At 42.5% G+C, this 20,084-nt stretch overlaps 1 protein-coding gene across 1 annotated transcript in view; it reads left to right on the forward strand.

The window, feature by feature from the left end:
• Nucleotides 1–20,084, forward strand: part of KCNH5 (potassium voltage-gated channel subfamily H member 5) — a 178,457-nt gene that overhangs the window by 27,802 nt on the left and 130,571 nt on the right. Inside the window, exon 5 of the mRNA XM_074148736.1 lies at nt 16,882–16,997. Within this exon, the coding sequence (XP_074004837.1) occupies nt 16,882–16,997 (116 nt within the window). The remainder of the gene's footprint in view (nt 1–16,881; nt 16,998–20,084) is intronic.

Genomic DNA, 20,084 nt, shown 5'->3' on the forward strand with positions numbered 1-20,084 from the left:
CTTTTCTCAGTCTTGGAGCTGATATGCAAAAGAAACAGCCCATTTGGGTCCTTTATGACTGGCTAGCAATGATGAGTGGCAGTGGACACTGTACTTGTTATTTAACAGCTGCTGGTGATGGTGTTGGTGGAGATGTGCCATGCTCTCATCACCTAACAACCCATGGCCAGACCCGCAGCCTTACACAAGAGAGAACTGGTGGGGAAAGGTGCAGAGGATGTAGCAGCGTTCTCTGTTTTGGTTATAAGACACGTGTGTCTTGTGTCAGGGTCACATGTGTATTGCTTTGGGTAAAATAATGCACTTTTGTATAAAAAAGGGCGTTTATGCGACAGCATCCACATCCCATCTTCTCTTGGAAGTTGCCTTCTGATGATTAATTCCTTGCTATATTTTTCTCTTCATGCTTGGAGAAGGCTTTATTTCTCACCTAGGGCCTTGTGTGCTCTAAGCCGTCTTCTTCAGAATAGCTGGTGTCATTTGAATGCAAGCAGGATTTAAAGTAATTTCTTATGATCTAGAAAACACTTATTATATGTGTTTGGATAACTGAAAAGTAGATTTGTAAAAGCAGACTTAAAATAAAACAAAAGGCCTCTCTTTGGACTAACACCAAATATGAGAATTTTTCTGTCTAGAGTATTATCCGTAAAATTATAAGGTCCTGATACACGAATATCTTCTCAGCCATCGTAAGCTTTATTGCTTCTACAGTTTAGTTAGCAACCTGCAAATGTTCCTTTATTTCATTTTCAGCTCCACAACATGGAATTCTTCTGCCTGGAAATAAAGTGAAATTTTTAGGGTAAACGCCAGTTAATTGAAAAGACTTTAATTGTAGCAGTCTGAAGGCATGGGACTGACTCTTTGCTGCAATGTATATAATATGTAGTGGGAGCTCATCAAGGAAAAAGCCAGTCTTTGCAAGGATCCTCTTGTAGGATTTCCTATTCGATGCCTTCTGGGGGGACCAAGGTGTATCTATCTCACATGGCACCAGCCCCTGAAACTCCCCCCTTTCACTGGCTCTGCCTCACTTTCTGCAGTACTTACTTGCACTGAAGAGTGGGTGGCTGCAGCGGGACAGGGAAAACGCATTGAAGGTGGCTCCCAAATGCAGAAATGATGAATGTTGCCTCCTTTGGATTTGCAGCCTGGGAGATTAGTACTCTGTTGCCTTCCCTGGAGAGGCAAGGATGTGCTGGGGTGGCTGAGCTCTCCCCCTCCCTGTCTTGTGGCTGAGGAGGAGCAGAATACATTTGGCATCCATTATAGGAACAATATATGTTCCTATGGGAAAGAGCAATAGCTGTGAAGTGTGCAACTTGTGTACTGCTGTTCTCCAGTGAAGGGTACCATTAGTTAAAATGCCAGGTATTAACTATGAACATTACAAAATATTGTCGTCAGCAGCCAGAGAGGTTTGACTGCATATTTAAAGAGCAGTTACTCTGTCAAAGTCATACTTAAAAAAACAAAACAAAACACTGCAGAAGGCAGTTAAGCCACATCTCTCAAGTGCCTTTAAGGCATATGATAGGAGTCTTAAGAAATTGCTCAGGGTGCTTTGATTAGAGCATTGATTAAAATTGATCAGCATGTCCAGCAAGCTCCATAATTACAAACCAGTGACCTGATTTTTTCTTCTCCTTTTGCATAAATTGGAGCTCATCTTTTATATTCTTCATGTAAAAAAAAAAAAAAATCATATTCAAATATTTGCACCATTTTACTACAAGGATGGGAAACCAGCACTGTTGCGTTACCCTCCATGTATCAGCTGGGTGGATCTCTGAGATCCCACAGCACTGGGATCAGTATTGTTTTGTCAGATGTAGTGCTGTGAGAGATGCATAATTCATTGTCCTTGCAGATAACATTACAGTGTGCTTAGAAGCTGTCTGGCCACTTTCTTCTTGAATTATGGGATTAGTAAACATATACATTACAATTTAGTGGGGAATTTTTAAACTTTTGTAAAAAGCATTTCAGTAAAATACTGCTGTTGAGTGCTGGGATTTGTCATTGAAAGGGCTATTTTTTTTCTTTTTAAAAGAATGATTTTTCTTCAGGAATTCTGCCAGGACCATGCAATACATAATACATAAGTAACTATGGTGCAGATGAGTTACTGTCTATTACTTATGGGAGCAGTAAATTTGAGATAAAAAATTCATCAGAAATAAAATATTGATGTCATTATGCAATAATCTTTCTGTACCGATATATTCTGGACCGTTTGAAGGTATGTTGCTTTGCTGTGAAGCTTCAGTATATCACAGTCCTATGAGGTACAAGGATTTGGTATTTAAATCATAGCAATGGTTGTATCTATGCTGCAGGGTGTCTGTGTGTCCTGCTCCTGGAAATAAACGCTTGGCTTTGCCAGCTCCGCTTGCAGTGGCTGCGACGTGATTGGCATCTTGTGCAGACCTTGCACGAGCAGCTGCGGTTTCGGGGGACTGGTAATGGTACCTCAGCCGCGAGGATGCAGAACTGCTCAGGAGTGTTGAGGAACTTGTCCTATCTGTGAAAAGAGGACGTACAAATAAAAGAAAATTGTTGTCTTACTACAAAGACATTGCAAAGGAGAGGTGGTTTTTTTTTTTTTTTTTTGTCCGGTGTAGGCTCAAAACCATGCTTGTTTACAGGCTCGGTACAAAAAAAAATATATAGTTGGCATCACGGGGACTAACCCCGTGCGAGCAAGGGGAGTTAGAGAGGTCTGGAGCACTGCGACAGATGGTGTAGCTCTCTGCTTACCTGTGTGCTCACCGTTGGCTGTGTTAGGAGGAGGAGGAGGGGGGCCTTGCTTGCAGGAGGGAGTAAAAGTAATGAAAAATTTTCCTGGGTCACCCAGGAGACTGTGTATTTGTTGCAGTCCGGGAAGCTGTTGAAACTTACTGGACTGAAAGCAAGACTGGAAAAAAGGGATATTTAAAAGCTACCTTCCTCTAATAAAATATAGCGACAGAGATCAAAACCCTTGTTTTCTGAGAGGGTACAGGCAGTTCGACACTAAAGATTTGACTGACTTGTTTTCTTGTTACCCATGGTGGTATCTATTATCGCTGAGTGATGCGCAGGAGACCTATGATGTATAACAGTGTAACGATGGCCAAAAAGTACAGTTGTATCCTTGTAAATGGAAAATTACTTGCAAAGTGTCTAACCATGCAAAGGTATAACAAAACCCCAGCATCTCAAGTAGAAGCAGTGAAGATGATAATGGAAGGAAACATCAGCCACCTGGTTGACATGTTCACTCCCAGGTAAAGATGCCACCAGCAATTGTGCAGGTCTGGAGAACAGGGAGAATACTCCCCGTTGAGTTGGTTTACAGTTTCTAGTGCCCCAGCTCCTAAGTCAGTAGCTGGATGAGCTGTGTATGGTGGCAGTGTGGAAGAAGAGGCATAAGAATTAGTGATAGAGCAGGAAATGTTGCAGGAGATCATAGAATCATAGAATTGTCAGGTTGGAAGGGACCTTTAAGATCATCTAGTCCAACCACCAACCTAACTCTGATAAAAAACCATCACTAAACCATGTCACTAAGCACTACATCAAACCGTCTTTTAAATACCGTCAGGGATGGTGCCTCAATGATGATGGCCATACTTGGTGGTCACTGGGACAATGCCTAATTTTCTAGTGCCATATTTCTAATCCTTATTTTTCCATAGCTATGCTTTGTTTGTCTAGTCTCTGTTTCTTTCCTTCTCCTGCTCCCCTTTGGTAATATGAACATTTGTCTCATCTGGATTTAGTACCAAGCAATAGAACCTACCTGTGGTGGCGGAGGGTCAGATCCCCAGGTGTCCCAGCTGAATGCCTTACACAGCAGAGGTGGAAGGCCCTTACAAGCATATAAAAGATCGTATCATGTATTTTCTTCCAGAGAATAAAACCCAAAGAATCTTTTTTTTTTTTTTTTTTTTTTAATGTTTGTACCATTGTAGGGTCACAGTTGGATGCTTTTATCAGCTTGCTGTGCTTTTATTCTGTCTTTACCCAATGGTCTTTTAAAAACATCTGAAGACTTTCACTCTTTCCAAAGACACACAGTGGTAATAATCTTATATTTATTCATCAGAAAAAAAATGAAGCCATTTTTCTGGGCCTTAACTATTCGAAGGGCCACTTAAAATGTTAACACTGTTTGATGCCAGGAGTGCTGTAGATTATATTGAACTGAAAGTTTAAGGATAAAAAAAGACCAGAATTTTTTTTGGCTAATAGTGGAGTTTCACCTAGTTATGCAATGGCTTTATTCCCTTTGTTATCACCAGTGAAAAAAAAGTGTGGCCTCTAGGTAAACTTGGAATTTTTTTTGGCTAGGATTCTCATTGGCTATTTTGAGTCTCTTTTGAGTGAAATATCAGGCTTGTCACCTGCGGGAGGTGATTGGGAAGTTCTAGTGAATACTGATGGGGTGCTGAACTAGGATGTAAAGATGTGTTAGTGAGGCCCCTACAGCTCGGGACCATGTGCTGTTAACAGATGGGATCAGGAGATGGCACAGCAGTATCCTCAAGTTGGGTTTTTTTTTTTACTTGATAGAGCCAGACTTTGATAATCAAGACTGTCTGGGACAATGCTTTAATGCTTCCAGTGATATAATTCTTTATGGTTATATAACGCTATATAATGATACAACTCTATCTCAGAGCGTGACGGGGCTATAAAAAGTGTAGTAGTTGCAGAAATACGCGCTTATGCTTGCAAATCCTTGCTAAGCCTATAATTCTGATCCTTTTTTATCTTTAATAAGTGCAAGTTATTAAGCATATATAACTAGTTGCACATGGGAACTTTTTTCCTGGTGGGGGTATCAGCCCTGGTGATAATAGAAGTGGGTGGAGAGATTAGAGCATGAAAATGAGGTTTCTACCTTTAGCTGAAGCACAGCGTACCCTGTTGAATATATCACCTTGACAGTAATCCATAGCAGTAATTTAAGAGGTCACAATTTGGATATCCTTACCATGTTTTTATTGTGCTTTTCCGTGGCTGTAATAACAAGGGTCTTGGTGCTATAGAGGCCTGCTTGTTCTGATACTATTTGATACTGCTCTGATCTGCAGAGTTTCACCCACCAGTGCCTTCAGGCACCAAGGAGATTACCCCCATCTCTCCATTCTCCCCTGGGACTAGAGTGCAGCATCCAGGGACACCTGGGCCTCGAGAAAGGACATTGTGGGGGATGATAAGAGAAGTGGTCATTTACCAGGACACTAGGTGGGCTTCCAGTGCCAAGAGTAGACAGCTCAGACGAATAAGATCCAGTCTCTTAGTATTTGATCCACTTTGGATGGGCACAGCTTGCTAGTAACAAGGAGGTCCTTCCGAGGTCACTGTGCTCCTGTTGCTGCAGGACAAGCTTCCCCATTATTGTCTTTGGTGACATGCTGGTGGCACTTTAGCAGACACCACAAAGGCTGAACGATCACAGAGAGGTAGTTGTTTCCTCGCTCCTAGGGGTGACATTCTGAGGCCTTGTTTCTGATGTCGTTCCTCCCCTGCCCCCAGCCCACTTCTTGCTTTGCTGCTGTCAGAGACCCACCATGATGAAGAAGAGAGAATTTCCATATCCAGGGCTGTTTAGTTTCCTTCACAGAAATCAAGTGCTTTTCTAAATCTCGTGTTGCCTTTTGCTGCTTTTGTGTGCTCCATCAGCAACCCACAATGCACATAAGCTGTCTGTAAATTTCTAGAAGTTTAACGTGCAATGAAAAAGGAATCCTGTTGAAATCAAATCGAACCCTGTGAGAAGCTGAATTAAACTGGAAGTTGATCTTTAAAGCGGTAACTGGTTGTAGATGAATACACTTACTTTCTGTATAGAAAACTGAATGCTCATAAGCCATACATAAAAGAATAAGTATAAATATAGTAAATTTAGAGAGTTTAAGAGTCTAATATGTATATCACAGGCCATTACATTTCACTGAGTTACTCCTCTGCTGAACCCATGAACTTGCGTGTAACTAAACCATCCCCTCCAGACAAACGTTCAGTATTAATTTAGAAGTCTGAAGGATTTAGGAAGTCAGAAGACTGAGGATCCACCACATTCCTTCATATTTTTCTTGCTATTTCATTATACTTCTGGCTTTAAAAAAGTGTTGTATTTCAATTAACCTGGCTTCAGCTTCTTGCAGTGGCATCTTATGCGTTTTTTCCACTGCACTAAAAGTGTTCCATTAAGGCACATATGTAAGTCATCACTCCACCTTCTTTTGATAAAGTAAATGAGTTGAGCTCCTTAAACCTCTGTCTGGCCTGAATTTGGAGGTCTGGTGATGGCAGATATACGGACATTTTAGCTGCGCTTTAATCCAGCTCATTGGCAACAGTGGGGATGAGGCTGTGGTGGCATGGATTTCAGCCTCCCAGGTCCTGAATAAGTTTCTGCAGCCGTTTTTGTAGCCAGATGGGTTCACAGCTAACTCCGCAATATTGCCCATTGCTCAGCCTCTCCAAGCCTAGCTCTTACTGTTGTATATCCAAGGAGTAGGTGACCTTTTGCCAAAGTAAACTACATGCTGAATTGCTCATCTACTAAGCCTTCTGGATTCTTTTCAGAACTGTTCTTTGCTAGGGGCATTTCCCCCCTCCCATGCTGGATATACAATTCGCATTGCTTTTGCCTAGATATCTGATTTCCATTTAAAACACATTTTAATGGCACGTGCCCAGTTATTAAGCACATCATCCTACATGACTGCCTTCACTACTGTTTAACATTCCTCTAATCTTCCTGTCATCTGGGCATTTTATTGGTCATTTTGTAATGACTTTCAAACCATAGAGACAAGCACTGAATAGAAGGGGACCTGCCCAGTAGGGTCCAGAAGGCTCTCAGTAATAATTTCTTACTATTTTCTGCTACTCCTTGTTGGATATGTGCCAGCTAGCAAGTTCTTCATCCATTTAACCTGTAATTTATGGAACTGTGTAGCCGTAATATTTTGTTGAGTCGTGTCGCACGGTGTCAATTCAGTGAAGATTACCGTACAAGAGGATTTGGCCAACGTGTGGCTTTCAGGGGATTCAAATGCAGCGCCGGGATGAGGTGAGGTGAGGTGATGAGCACTGTGGCTGTGCTGGTTTGGGAGCCGTTGAGAGGAAGGTCCTGGGCTGCAGGCAGGAGCAAACCAGGGTCAGCTGCTGAGGTGGTCATCAAGGCGATGGTCCATGTTGTTGCCCAGTACAGCCCCAGCAAGAGAGCACTGGTACAGGGAGCTGCCCTGGCTCCTGCCTCTCCAGTGCACATCATACATATCCTGTGACTCTGCCTGGCTGTTGCATTCAGCTTGCAGCTTGTTCTGTCAAGGCATTTGGCTTTGTTCCTGAACCAACTTTATACTCTTATCAAATAATGAAATCAACATTGTGGGGCATTTTACATCATTCTGTATTGACAGCCGTTCATTATGTTCCGTTCCTTTTCTTTTTTTATTAAACATATTGAAACTCAGACCATCTTTTCTCTCGTTTTGCCTGTCACTGGGATCAAGCTGAGAAGCCTATTTCCCCTTTTTGCATATGGGTGCAGAAAAGCCTTTTGGTCCTACTTTGGGAGGTCTTTAAAAACTTCATTGTTACTTTAAAAAAAGGAACAATGTTCAAATATCTAGCCAGAGAAGGATTTTTCCCGTATGTCTTTAGCTTTCCATGTCCATTCTCCTAAGCCATAATTTCTCATTCACGTACTTACTTGCTCCCTTTCTTCCCATCGGTCTGTGCTTTATTGTATATTGCTTTTTCATTTCTAGCAGTTGCCTTCCTTTCAACGCTTAGCCTTTGGCTGATGAAGTCCTTTTTCCTTGAGCATTGAATGGCACCATTTTGCTATCTGACAAAGTCCTAAAAGCCAGTTGACTGACATTTACAGTGCTTAGTCGTTGTTGTTGTTGTTGTTGTTGTTGTTGTTTGGGGTTTTTTTTCTTCCCCAAATTTGCACTTGTGTTTAGCTATAGGAAATAAGGTCCTTGGTGGCCCTGTGTGTGTGTATAAAGTTTAGCTTTAGTTGCAGAAACATGAAATTTAAGTTGTGCACTGTAAATTTATGGCTCTGTCAGAATTAAATTAAAAAATACATTGTATACCAGATGTAGCGCTTTTCATCAGTGGATCTCAAAATAGCTTGCAAAATAGGTCATTAGCATTATTTTCATTTTAAGGAGAAGAAACTGAAGCCCAGAGAAGTGAAGTGATATGCCCAAGGTTACCTGTTGATTCTTCATCCATTTTGAGCTCCCCAGTAGTTGCAGTGGGTGGATGGTAACTGGGAATACAACACTGAGCAAGAACAGAGGTCAGATGTAAAAATGATCCCAAGAGTGCAGTGCATTATCAGACAGTGGAACACACAGAATTTCAATTTGGCAAATTTATCCTAGTATTTTGAATTGCATTTGAATAGACCCTGTGGTTCTTCAGTCCATAAATAGTTTTGCTGCATCATGGGAGTGATTGAGCTTTGTTTGACTGTTATTCTATTTTTTTCAGGAATCCCATTTATTCCTCTCTCTCTAATAAAGCAAAACCAGAATGATTAAGTTTTTTGAAGAGAACATGAGATCTTTCAGCCATACTTTACATGCAATAAAAAGCAGCCAGCCATTGTAATGATTTTACTGTCTGAACATCTAGAAATAGTTGAGAATTGTAGATTCTAACTATCGATGCAAAAGGATGATCCATGTTATTATTGAATTCCATACTGCCTAACTCTGAGCAGAGTTTATATATACTGAGTTTATATGTATCTGAGCATACTTTATATATAAAGTATATATTATTTAAGCATTCTGTATATTAACTGTTTTGTGCTTCGCAGCGAGAGGAGAACAACCTTTCCATGCTCTGGAGGTGTTCCTTATACTCCTGCAGGCAGGAATCCACAGGAGCATTGCTGTAATTACCCTCTGCAGTTGTTTTTTTACACTTACACTGCAGTCCAAGATATTGGATAGTTCCCTGTTACACTGATTTAAAAGCCATCATTATTTCTGATCCTTTTAAGACCAGACAAACCTTGACAAAAAGGTTAATTGCAACCCAGTAGAGCTACACTAATGTTTTATTAGGGGGAAGTAGTCATGTCTAGATTTTTCAGAGCAAGTGCACGATAAAGAACATTTAACATCTCGCTTTGAGATTTTTAAACTCTTCATAAAGTCTGATGTATGAATTTAGCTTTAAAACAAGATAATATAGTTTATGAACTAGAGTTTTTAATAATTTTTTGCAGTGTGGCTGCTAACTAGGTGGTGAAATCCGTACTTAGGACTGTACACAAATCCAATAAAAGAGATTGCAAATTTTCAAATCCTAATTAAATTATGGGGAGAATTAGAAGGATTTTCTCACTTGCATTTTTACATTTGAAATAGCATTACATTTGAAAATACTTGTCGTTATCTTTGAAGGCAATGAGTAGGCCTACTGAGTCCTGAGGTTTGTACAGGGAAGGTGACTTAAGCACTAGTGGAGCAAAAGAGCCCCAGTCTTTTTTGCTCATTAGCTTGTGCCCGCACAGGGACTTCTCCCCCAGCGGAGGGACCGGCCCGGGTCTGACCCAGCCCCTTGGCAGGAGCGTCTGTGTTTGATGGGTACCAGGAGTTGCTCCTCGGGGCATGTGGGAGAGCCTTCAGGGTGCTCACAGTTTTGGGTGGAGTCTAACTAATTCTCTGCCTGCTTTGTGACCTTAAGAGGAATCAGAGGGATTTAAAGATTTTTGTCTCCAGATAGCCATTAGGAAACAGTTATTCTGACCCATCGCTTCTGCTTGGAGAAGCCTCCTTTGCTGTGCTTTCTTTCGGCAGCTTTTTCTCTCATCCTTTTTATGCTGTGCTGTACACTGCAATAGCATCTTCGACCTGAATGACATTTCGCCATACTCGGAGAAGGCAGCAGAGAAGAGGAGCAGGGGTTGGAGATGGATGAGAGTGTTTATGTACTGAACCGATCTGCGGGCTGTATTAATGGGAAGGAGGTTGGTGACCAGAAGGGCAGGGAGAGAGGTCCCTGTGGCAATGCAGGAGTGCGGTTTGCAGAAGGTCCCTGAACACAGAGTAAGCAGCGAGTGCAGCGTTGGAGTGGAGCTGTTAGGGGAGCAGCTGCTGCAGAGCTGTTCCCATCCCAGCTGTCCGGTATAAAACACGATGATTGATTCAGGATCTCAGGAAGAAAGATGTGTGGGCATAATACTGCTCTTGATGGAGTAGTAGCTGCTGGAAGGGCGCATGCTATAGTGAGTGAGAGGTTTCACGTAAGATAGTTTGGACTTTCTGACAATGGAGGGATGATGGGATCAAGTTCTAAGGGACTAAATTTGTATTAGCTCTCTAAAGGGGGTCATTGACAAGAAAGCTGGAAATACTGTTTCCCTCTTAGACACTGCATAATTTCTGTAGTGGTGTATGAATCTAGCGAGTGGCTGAGTGAGCATCTTAGACCCATCTAGAAAGCTTTTCCCCCTCTGAGGAGGTGTTCAGGCACTCTGCCTGCTTCACTTGACTATTGTCTACCTCCCTTCCATTCTCCTGCACTACCTCAAGTATCATGGCACAATGTTATCAGCTTCAATTCATGTTGTAGCAGCTAAGGTTTGAAATAAATACTAATTTATTTATTTTAAATTAATTTAGTACTCCTGTTTCTCTCTTCAGAAAAAACTTTGGCTCAGATGTTGTCTAAACTACTCCACCAAATCATCCCCGGCTCCGCTAGCCCCATAGTCAGATGGTTGTCAAACTGGCAGTCCTAATTAAGCTAGAGATGTGGAGAATATTTTGCAGATGTGAAGTACTTAATAGTGACTAAAACACATGGAGGAAGAAGAATCACAGAATCACAGAATCACAGAATCACAGAGGTTGGAAGGGACCTTTTAAGATCATCTAGTCCAACCAATGAAAAAAAAAAAAAAAAAAAAAAAAAAACCAAAACAAAAACCACCACACACGCAACCCACACACACACCACCACACCACCCAACACTAATCCATATTCCCAAGCACTATGTCAACTCCTCTCTTGAATACCTCCAGGGATGGTGCCTCAACCACCTCCCTGGGCAGCCCATTCCAATGCCTGACAACCCTTTCAGTAAAGAAATATTTCCTAATATCTAACCTGAACTTCCCCTGGCGCAACTTGAGGCCATTGCCTCTTGTCCTATCATCTGTAACTTGGGAGAAGAGACCGACCCCCGCCTCTCTACAGCCTCCTTTCAGGTACTTGTAGAGAGCAATAAGGTCTCCCCTCAGTCTCCTCTTCCCCAGACTGAACAGCCCCAGCTCCCTCAGCCTCTCTTCGTAAGACTTGTGCTCCAGACCCCTCACCAGCTTCGTTGCCCTTCTCTGGACCTGCTCCAGCACCTCAATGTCTTTCCTGTGGTAGGGGGCCCAAAGCTGGACGCAGTACTCGAGGTGGGGTCTCACCAGTGCCGAGTACAGGGGGACGATCACCTCTCGGGTCCTACTCACTACACTGTTCTTGATACAGGCCAGGATGCTGTTGGCCTTTTTGGCCACCTGGGCACACTGCTGGCTCATGTTCAGCCTGCTGTCGACCAACACCCCCAGGTCCTTTTCTGCCAGGCAGCTCTCCAGCCATTCTTCCCCAAGCCTGTAGCGCTGCCTGGGGTTGCTGTGACCCAAGTGCAGGACCCGGCACTTGGCCTTATTGAACCTCATCCCGTTGGTCTCAGCCCATCGATCCAGCCTGTCTAGATCCCTCTGCAAAGCCTCTCTACCCTCCAGCAGATCAACACTGCCACCCAGCTTGGTGTCGTCTGCAAATTTGCTGAGGGTGCTTTCGATCCCCTCGTCCAGATCATTGATAAAGATGTTGAAGAGAACCGGCCCCAGTACCGAGCCCTGTGGGACACCACTCGTGACCGGTCGCCAACTGGACTTCATTCCATTCACCACCACAAGAAGTTGCATGCTTGGAAGGACAGCATTGCGGTTGGGCCAAGGTAGAGACTAGTTTAGTCTATCAGCAAGCTTGCTGCCTTCATGTCCTGTTTTCGTAACTCTTACACAGTTGTTAAACCTGCATCTTCAATTTCTTGGGAATGCAAAAATTTTAGTTGGAGTAATGGATAGGAATGGGGAAATATTTTGTTAGGCTTCTGTTTAAGAACAGACCCTTAGAATCATAGAATCATTTAGATTGGAAAATACCTTTAAGATCATCAAGTCCAACTGCTAACCTAGCACTGCCAAGTTATCGTTAAACCATGTCCCTAAGCACCACATCTACATGTCTTTCAAATGCCTCCAGGGATGGTGACTCAACCACTTCCCTGGGCAGCCTTTTCTAATATTTTATAACCCTCTGTATATTCTTCCTACCCTCAAGCAGATCAACACTCCCACTGAACTTGGTGTCATCTGCAAACTTACTGAGCATGCACTCGATGTTTTGGATCATGAGAATGGATGCAGATCATGAGGTTGTTTTTTTTATATCGGGGTACAAATTTTTCTGGTTTTATCCATGAATCAGAAAGTAATTAAAGAGAACCAGGGGAAACATTTTGTGTTTATGTTATTCCAGAATTTTCCATTTGAGGTAGTTAACATCTTCCTCTGAAATACCCAGTTCAGCTTGTAGGGAGAAGCGGCTGCTGGCCTGGTCTGGTGTGTGATCTGATGAAGTTGTCTTTATTCCTAAGAATTTGAGTGCAATGGTGCAAGTTCAAGGTACTATTTTTCAAGTGGTGCTGTGGCAGACAGATGCAATCCAGCTGAGCTGAAGAGAGCATCGGAAGCGTTGTTTTTTTCTCAGGAGTAGGTTTTTTTCCCTCTTGCACCTGCTATTTGTGCTGCTTCTTACTCCTTCCTGAAAATATCTATGAGGACAGGTGGTCACTAATACATGGGATAAAATTATCATTCTTTTCAAGTCTTGTGTCTATAGAGGAAAAGAAAGGACAGAATCATTTGAAGAAACATTGACAACAGCAGGCGGATATGAAAATTTTGCCTGTTCTATTTAAACATACACATTGGTTTTAAATATAATTCCGAAGTTATCTAGTCTACAACAAGGTCAAGAAACAGAGAAATGTACCCTGTACAGATTATTTCAGACACGAGGCAGCCTGTATATATTTCCACCTTCCCACTCATACCCCAGCATCTTGCTGTTGCTGTGTTTTTAATTCTCTTGGGTTGTAAATAGGAAACAGAAGAAGTTGGTTTCACACTATTGCAGATGGATACATTGGAGCAGTAGAATAATGCTGGAATTTGTGCTGAATTAGGAAAAAATCATGTTAGCATATTCTGTACTTCCAACATCCAGAATCATGGGCTTCACAGGGCTGAAAATGTGAAAATGTGAGGTCTCTAAAGGAGACTGGAAGGTTTTTTGCAAAAGGTCTGCTCTAGCACAAAGCAGAGCTTTGGTCTTGCTGGAGAAAGGACATGATGAAATGGTTTGCCCCATGAAAAGAAGAGGTCAGACCAGATGAGCAGAGCGGTAACTCTGAATGCTAAAAATGTGTGGTTTCTTTCTTTCACCTGACATTGATGATCTCACCAAGGTGGAATAGGAATATTTCAAAAAGTCATAGTTCTTTTATTTTTACAGCAAAAGAATTGCTGTTGTTTGGTGTCGTACTCCTCCAGCTCCTTTTGGTACATCTTCCCCAACTTTCCCAGGCTTTCTGTATTTGTGGTAAATGCAGAAGAGATGTTTTTCTTACGTAAGGTGATGAAAAGGGATTTCTTACCAGTTTTGTTTTTATAAAAGGAGAGGTATTTTTAAAACCCATGTTTTTGTGAGTGGGACCTCTCAAACTGTGAAGCCCTGTGGGAAAAGATTGCTACGTGAAGCCATCTCCTATCGTTGCTGACTCTTCTCCAAATCCTCATCTAGTCACTGTAGAGTTCAATGCTCTAAACCTCAGAAAATAAAGTAATCCTTGAGTCATTAACTATCAGCCATCAGAAAGGTCACAGAATCACAGGATGTTTGGGGTTGGAAGGGACTCCTGGAGGTCATCTTGCCCAACCTCCCTGCTGAAGCAGGGCCCCCTATGGCTAGATGCCTGGGGCCATGTCCATACAGCTTTTGAGTATCTCCTGGGAGGAAGACTCCACAACCTCTCTGGGCAACCTGTGCCAGTGCTCGGTCACCATCACAGTAAAAAGGTGTTTCCTGATGCTTAGACAGAACCTCATGTGTTTCATTTTGTGCCCACTGCATCTGGTCCTGCCACTGGGCACCACTGGAAGGAGCCTGGCTCTGTCCTCTCTGCACCCTCCCTTCAGGTATTTATATACATAATAAGATCCACCCCCCACAAGCCTTCTCTTCTCCAGGCCATAATGTCCCATCTCTCAGCCTTTCCTTGAAGTAGAGATGCTCTAATCCCTTAATCATCTTTGTGGCCCTTTGCCAGAACCTCTTCAGTATGTCCATGTCTCCCTTTTATTGGGTATCCCAGAACTGGCCTCCCCAGTGCTGAGTAGGGGGGGAGGACCTTCCTTGACCTGCTGGCAATACAGCCAAGGGTACCATTTGCCTTCTTTGCAGCATGGGCATGTTGCTGGCTCATGTTCTACTTTGTCCACCAGGACCCCTAGGTCTTTTTCTGCCATGCCACTTTCTATCTAGGAGGCCCCCAGCTTAAATTGGTGCATGGGGTTGTTCCCAGGTAAAGGACTTTGCACTTCTCTTTATTCATGAGGTTGCTGTCAGAGATTAGCTGATAAAGCTGAGATGTGACAAATGAGGGTATTTGGGACTGAATCCAAGTTTGGCTATGGTGGTTTTGGTTTTGCTGAGCACCTTTCCATCACTCTCTTACCAGATTTGTGGGGCAGGGTGACAAACTAAAGCTTGAGGACTGCCCCAAATCCATCTCCGTGGACCACATGGAAGTGTCTTTCCAGGGCAAGAAGGCAGTGAGCGTGTGATGTGTGTGTAGGTACCTGCCCAGGGTTTGGAGGTGGGTGATCTCTTCTTGGAGGAGAACTGCTCTTTTTCTCTGGTTCCTGCTGTGTGGTTGTAGTGTGCCAAAAGCTGTCTGGACACGCCATGGCCTCCAGCAATTACAAGAAATGTTGGGCAGAGCTGTCACGACCCTCTCACCATGCTCGCTTTCTCTTTGAAATCCCTGAGAAAGGTAAAGAGCAGTTCAGACATTTGTCTTAAAGCTGTCTTCTTGCCACAGTTTTATAGAGAATTAGGAAAAAGAAAACCACAAGAATTTTTTCTAGAAATTAATAGTTCATACTCGGATCACTGTAGTCTCTTTTGACCTTGTTTAAATCAGAAAGTGCATGTTCCTAGTTGAATATCCCTGTAAGCTCGAGAAGCATGAGGCATATCCAAAGTTCACATTTAAGGTTTATATTTGAAAAGTTAAGAAAACACTTCTATTTTTTACCTTTTCGCAGTGCAATTTTAATGTGCTTTTTTGAGGTCATACATAAATAGCCAGACACAAATGGTTTGTGCTGTGCTGGTGGTGTATCATGATATTTAGATCTGGTTTGATTACTAAGAGATGAACAATGGCTTTACATTTGTGTGAATGTGATAATATATGTGGTAAATTGCAAAGCCAAACTGTAAATTATTTTTTTTTCTTGAAATGTTATTGTCTTGTCTGTTCTCTGCCCTTCATTTTATCTGCCCTAGGGCTTACCTTAAATTTCCGAGTCCCTGACTCCTACCAGACAACAGGCATTTAAAAATAAACCTAGCTAACATAGAAATGTGTTTCCTTTCTCAGATGTGACATTTCCCCCAATTTTCACCTACTCAGCATTCAAGTTAAATAAGTAAAACATTCTCCTGAACCCGTTTTCTGTTCATAACTTGTTTGTTATTTTATACACACCTGTGTAGTAAAATATCAGGTTGTACCGGGCTAAACTGGATGTGGAGCATCTCCTTCAGTGCTCTTGGGGAGACATTTCCTTCTTGCAGATATCTGAATTTTCAGTTTTCCTGCTTAACACCAAGGTGCTACAGTTCTTAAACCCCATGTGATTTCTTTGCTACCGCCGGTCCACCTTGCCTGTTGACGTGTCTGCGCCCACTGTCACGTAGGGGTGTTTTTCCAGCAGGAGTGACTTGGTGACACGTCCCCGGGTCAGTGCTGCTGTCAGTACAAACTCAGATTGCTCCTTTCTGAACGCTGCACAAAAAATTCCCCGGGCCTTGTGTGGGGGTCTTAAGCTGCCATTAAGGCAGCTGTTTGTCATTAGTTTAACAGCTACGTGTATTTCTTAATGCCATTTAAAATTAGTGCTTAATCTGTTTTTAAAGTCTTAATGATTTTTTTTTTTCAGTCTGAAGCATTGCTGTTGATGCAGTGATTAATTTTGCTGATTATTTTTTTTTTTTTTTAAAGTTTTAGTTTTGTCCCTGAAGTCTAGTTGGAGCAAGAAACAGTAAAGACCTAAGGATCAGACTTCTGGGGCTGCTCCAGCGGCTCTGAATCAGCAGGAGCCTTTCTGTAGCTGGATTTTAGTTCAGCAGGATTTGCAGACTTGGGAAGCCTTTGCATTAACTTCAGTGGCTTAGAATCGGATTTCAGCAGCAGAGTAACTCCCCAGAAGGCTGAAAGCACAATGTGATCCCTCTAACACAGTATCTGCCAAAGGCAGAAGAAAGAATGAGCCAGAGCATTTTGATTTTACTCAGATTTACACGTGGTTGCCTTGAAGCAGCTGTATTTTTCCTCTTTTGCAAGGTCTTTAAGCCTGGTGCCTGAAGCTGTTCTGTGCAGCGTTTTAGAGAAACTATTCAAGTCTGAGACTTAATATCAATGAACACAAAGGAGATGTACTAGCGACGAATGAGGTCTGAGTACTGCTGACACAATTTCCTTCTTTCCCACAGGTTGGACAAAGTTTGCTCGGTTGACGCGGGCCCTGACGAACAGCCGGAGCGTCCTGCAGCAGCTAACGCCCATGAACAAGGCTGAAGTGGTACACAAACACTCCCGGTTAGCCGAGGTAAGGGGGACAGACACCAGCCTGCTCCCTTCGTAAGGCAGGAAGAGATGGGGGGAAAGAAAATCCTAATTCCCATTAATAATTAATATTCTTAGAGGAAAACATTTCCCAACTCAGATTTTTTTCAACCTCCCCTCTGCTCATCCTGAAGCAGCACTATGTGTCAAGCCTGCGTTTCTGGGAACAGGTCGTGCTCTTTCAGTCCTGAAAACAGTCTCCATAGGTCACTTGTACTTACGTGGCCCTATTTCTGTGCATGCATTTCTCAGTTGGCTGGTTGTTGCTTAACTTGGAGTGCACAGTGTGCTCCTCTACGTGCTGTCTCACAGTGACATGGAACCAGACTTGATGTTCTTGAGCCCTGTGGATGGTCGCTTACTCTCCTGGGGAAATGGGATTGTTTGAGAAACCCCTTTGGAAGTATCCCTGGGGTTATACAGGCACATTGAGTATATATATAGCTTAATCTTGACTTTCTTGTAAAGTCATTCCTGCAGTATTTTTCTCATCATTTTTTCCTTCAGAACTGATGAAATGAACTCTTTGGCAGGTTGCAAACATCTCCTTAACAGTGCAGATGGTGCAACAAGTGAATGCCTTCAGGTTAACTGATGAAACAGAGGTACTGCTTTCATCTTCATGTCCATTGGTAATGACAAATACACGGGGCAAAAATACATGGTCAAAATATATGGGCTACTGAAAATTACAGCCCTAACCATCTTGTGCTAGAGAGCTTGTCCTGGGTTCAGTGCTAAGAAATGGTAACAGCTTTAAATGTGGGTTTGATTGTTGGGATTTTTTGTTCCCATTTTGGTTTTAGTGGACTTTGATAATAAAAACTCTACTTAAATTAAAATCAGAATGGAAACCCACAGTCTTCAGGTGTTGGCAGTGTGATGTTTTCCCTTTAATTATCCCACACCACTAGCTTGGATGACTGATGAGTTGTTACTCTTACATCTTGCTTTTCTAATTAATGACATTTCATTGTTCTGCAAATCCAGTTATATCCATTATTGGCTTAGTCTAGAGAAGGGAAGACTGGAGAAGATATGGTAACAATATTCAGATAAACCTAAAGCAGTTGCATGGAATGAGGAAGGAAATTGTTCACCAGGACCACTATAGCTAGAGAAAAATAAATGACGTAAGTCACAGCAAGTAAGATTTAGATCAGGCAGTAGGAAAAGCACACGTAAGGGAGAAGGTTGTGCTCAAGAATAGGTTGCTTGGAGAGTGTGCAATCTCCTCTTTACAAGTCATTTAGAGTTGCAAAGTGCTTTGTAGGCAAAGTGGTGTGAGGAATGCAAACTGAGTGGAGGTATACCATTGCTGTACAGGCCCCATCTTCCATACTTCTGTGTCTGAGGAGGGATGTTATCATCACAGCTTATCCCTTACAGAACGTACTGCCCACCTTTATCAAGCTTAAGAGTTATCAGCCATTTTCATTAGTTGTATGCAAGAATAATTCAGAGAGCCTGTGATAAGCACAGCTGACTAACAAGATATTGTGTGTTCTTTAGTGGTTTAAAATTAAAAATTCATGCAGCATGAAAGAAATAATCATTATAGTTCAGTGGTCTCCACAGCCACTTGCCACCCACTCACCATGTCAAACTCAGCATGATATTATGTTAAGAATAATAATTATGCTTTTATGGTATCATGGGAGCTCCTAAGCACTATACCACCAGAGGCATAGGGAACTATCAAACATATGTTCACTGCATTCGGCTTGAGCCCTAAGTAGCTTATTATTCCAACTATAGTGAGGCTGTTTCCAGCTCCTGCCCTAGTGAACAAGGCAGGGAACAAATAGGTCTGGAGAAACCAAGGAAAGAAGTCCCAGTCTGATTTATCATGACAGTAAAGCGTTGACCACAGATGAGTCCAAAGAGATAACGACCAGATTATCAGTCAAAGCCAAAACAGAGTGTTAAAAGCAGGGACCAATTTTGGTATTGAATAAGTTTCATGGATTTGCACAAAGGCAGCTGTGAAAAAGAGACTGTATTGATTATTGCTTTTATTCCAGGGAAGGACCCAGGGTTCCACCAGTGAGTTCAGTGTGCCACAGTGGCCAGATGAACCTTGTCCATTGGGTGGTTAGAGGAGTGCTGTTAGTGAGTCTTGTCCTGGTCACAGAGGAAGGGACACCTGGAGGTTGATATTTTTATGCATCTCATCAGGGGTTTGGCATCTGTGAGGGTCTTTGATGTGTGCCATTGGGCCCACAGTGCTTGGTGTGTGTTGCTGTTCAGCCTGAGGTCAACACATGGCTTTGTGTTCACCAAAGCTAGTGTGATATGAGGCTGTTGGCAGCCGTGGTCTCCTGGAGGTCTCTGCTGCACTTTCACTGCTGCCCAAGTAGTGGGGTCTAGTGGTTTTCTGGTCACAGGATAAATTTTTGCACCTCAGCTGACTCTGTAGAAGACAAATGGCTAACTAATGTAACAATAAGTTAGTTTTTCATCTTATCAGTTTAACTGACTTTCCTTACGGGTCATGATTGCTAAATCTGACCCTAGGGAGAGTGGGAACAGGTGAGCAGAAGCCAGTTTGCATCCCATCAGGTTACAGCCTGACATTGGGCCAGATTAGACATGTTGGGAAGCCACATCTGCCAACACAGAGTGAGAGAGGCTGCTGTGGTTTTACCTTGGTGATCTCTGAAGAAGAGATATTCAGTAGAGCCAGACTTTTACTGTCTGATCTCAGTTACATTTTTCCCATCTTAAAAATAAGACTGCAGAAAATTAAGGGAGAATCCCTATCTGTAGTACTTGAGTTCACATTCTTATTTGTTGTTTATTTAGAGCCATTTACTCCTCTTCGTGGAGGAAGCATCCTGTGTTTTATCATTTTTACACATATGGGACTGCTATTTGCAAGCCAACTGTCCCTGCAAATAAGGTGCATCAGCTCCAATACGGGACAGGTGTAGGGCTGAAATGAGTTTTAAAGTTGCTGGAATTACTTATTTTGTCCCATACAGACTTCACATTCCCAAATGTAAAAGGTGTTATTAGTTCCAGAATACACACAAACCTTTCAGTTGTCAGTGCAATATATTGCCATGTT

Source organism: Numenius arquata, chromosome 6, assembly GCF_964106895.1.
Source record: "Numenius arquata chromosome 6, bNumArq3.hap1.1, whole genome shotgun sequence".
In the NCBI taxonomy this organism is placed as follows: domain Eukaryota; kingdom Metazoa; phylum Chordata; class Aves; order Charadriiformes; family Scolopacidae; genus Numenius; species Numenius arquata.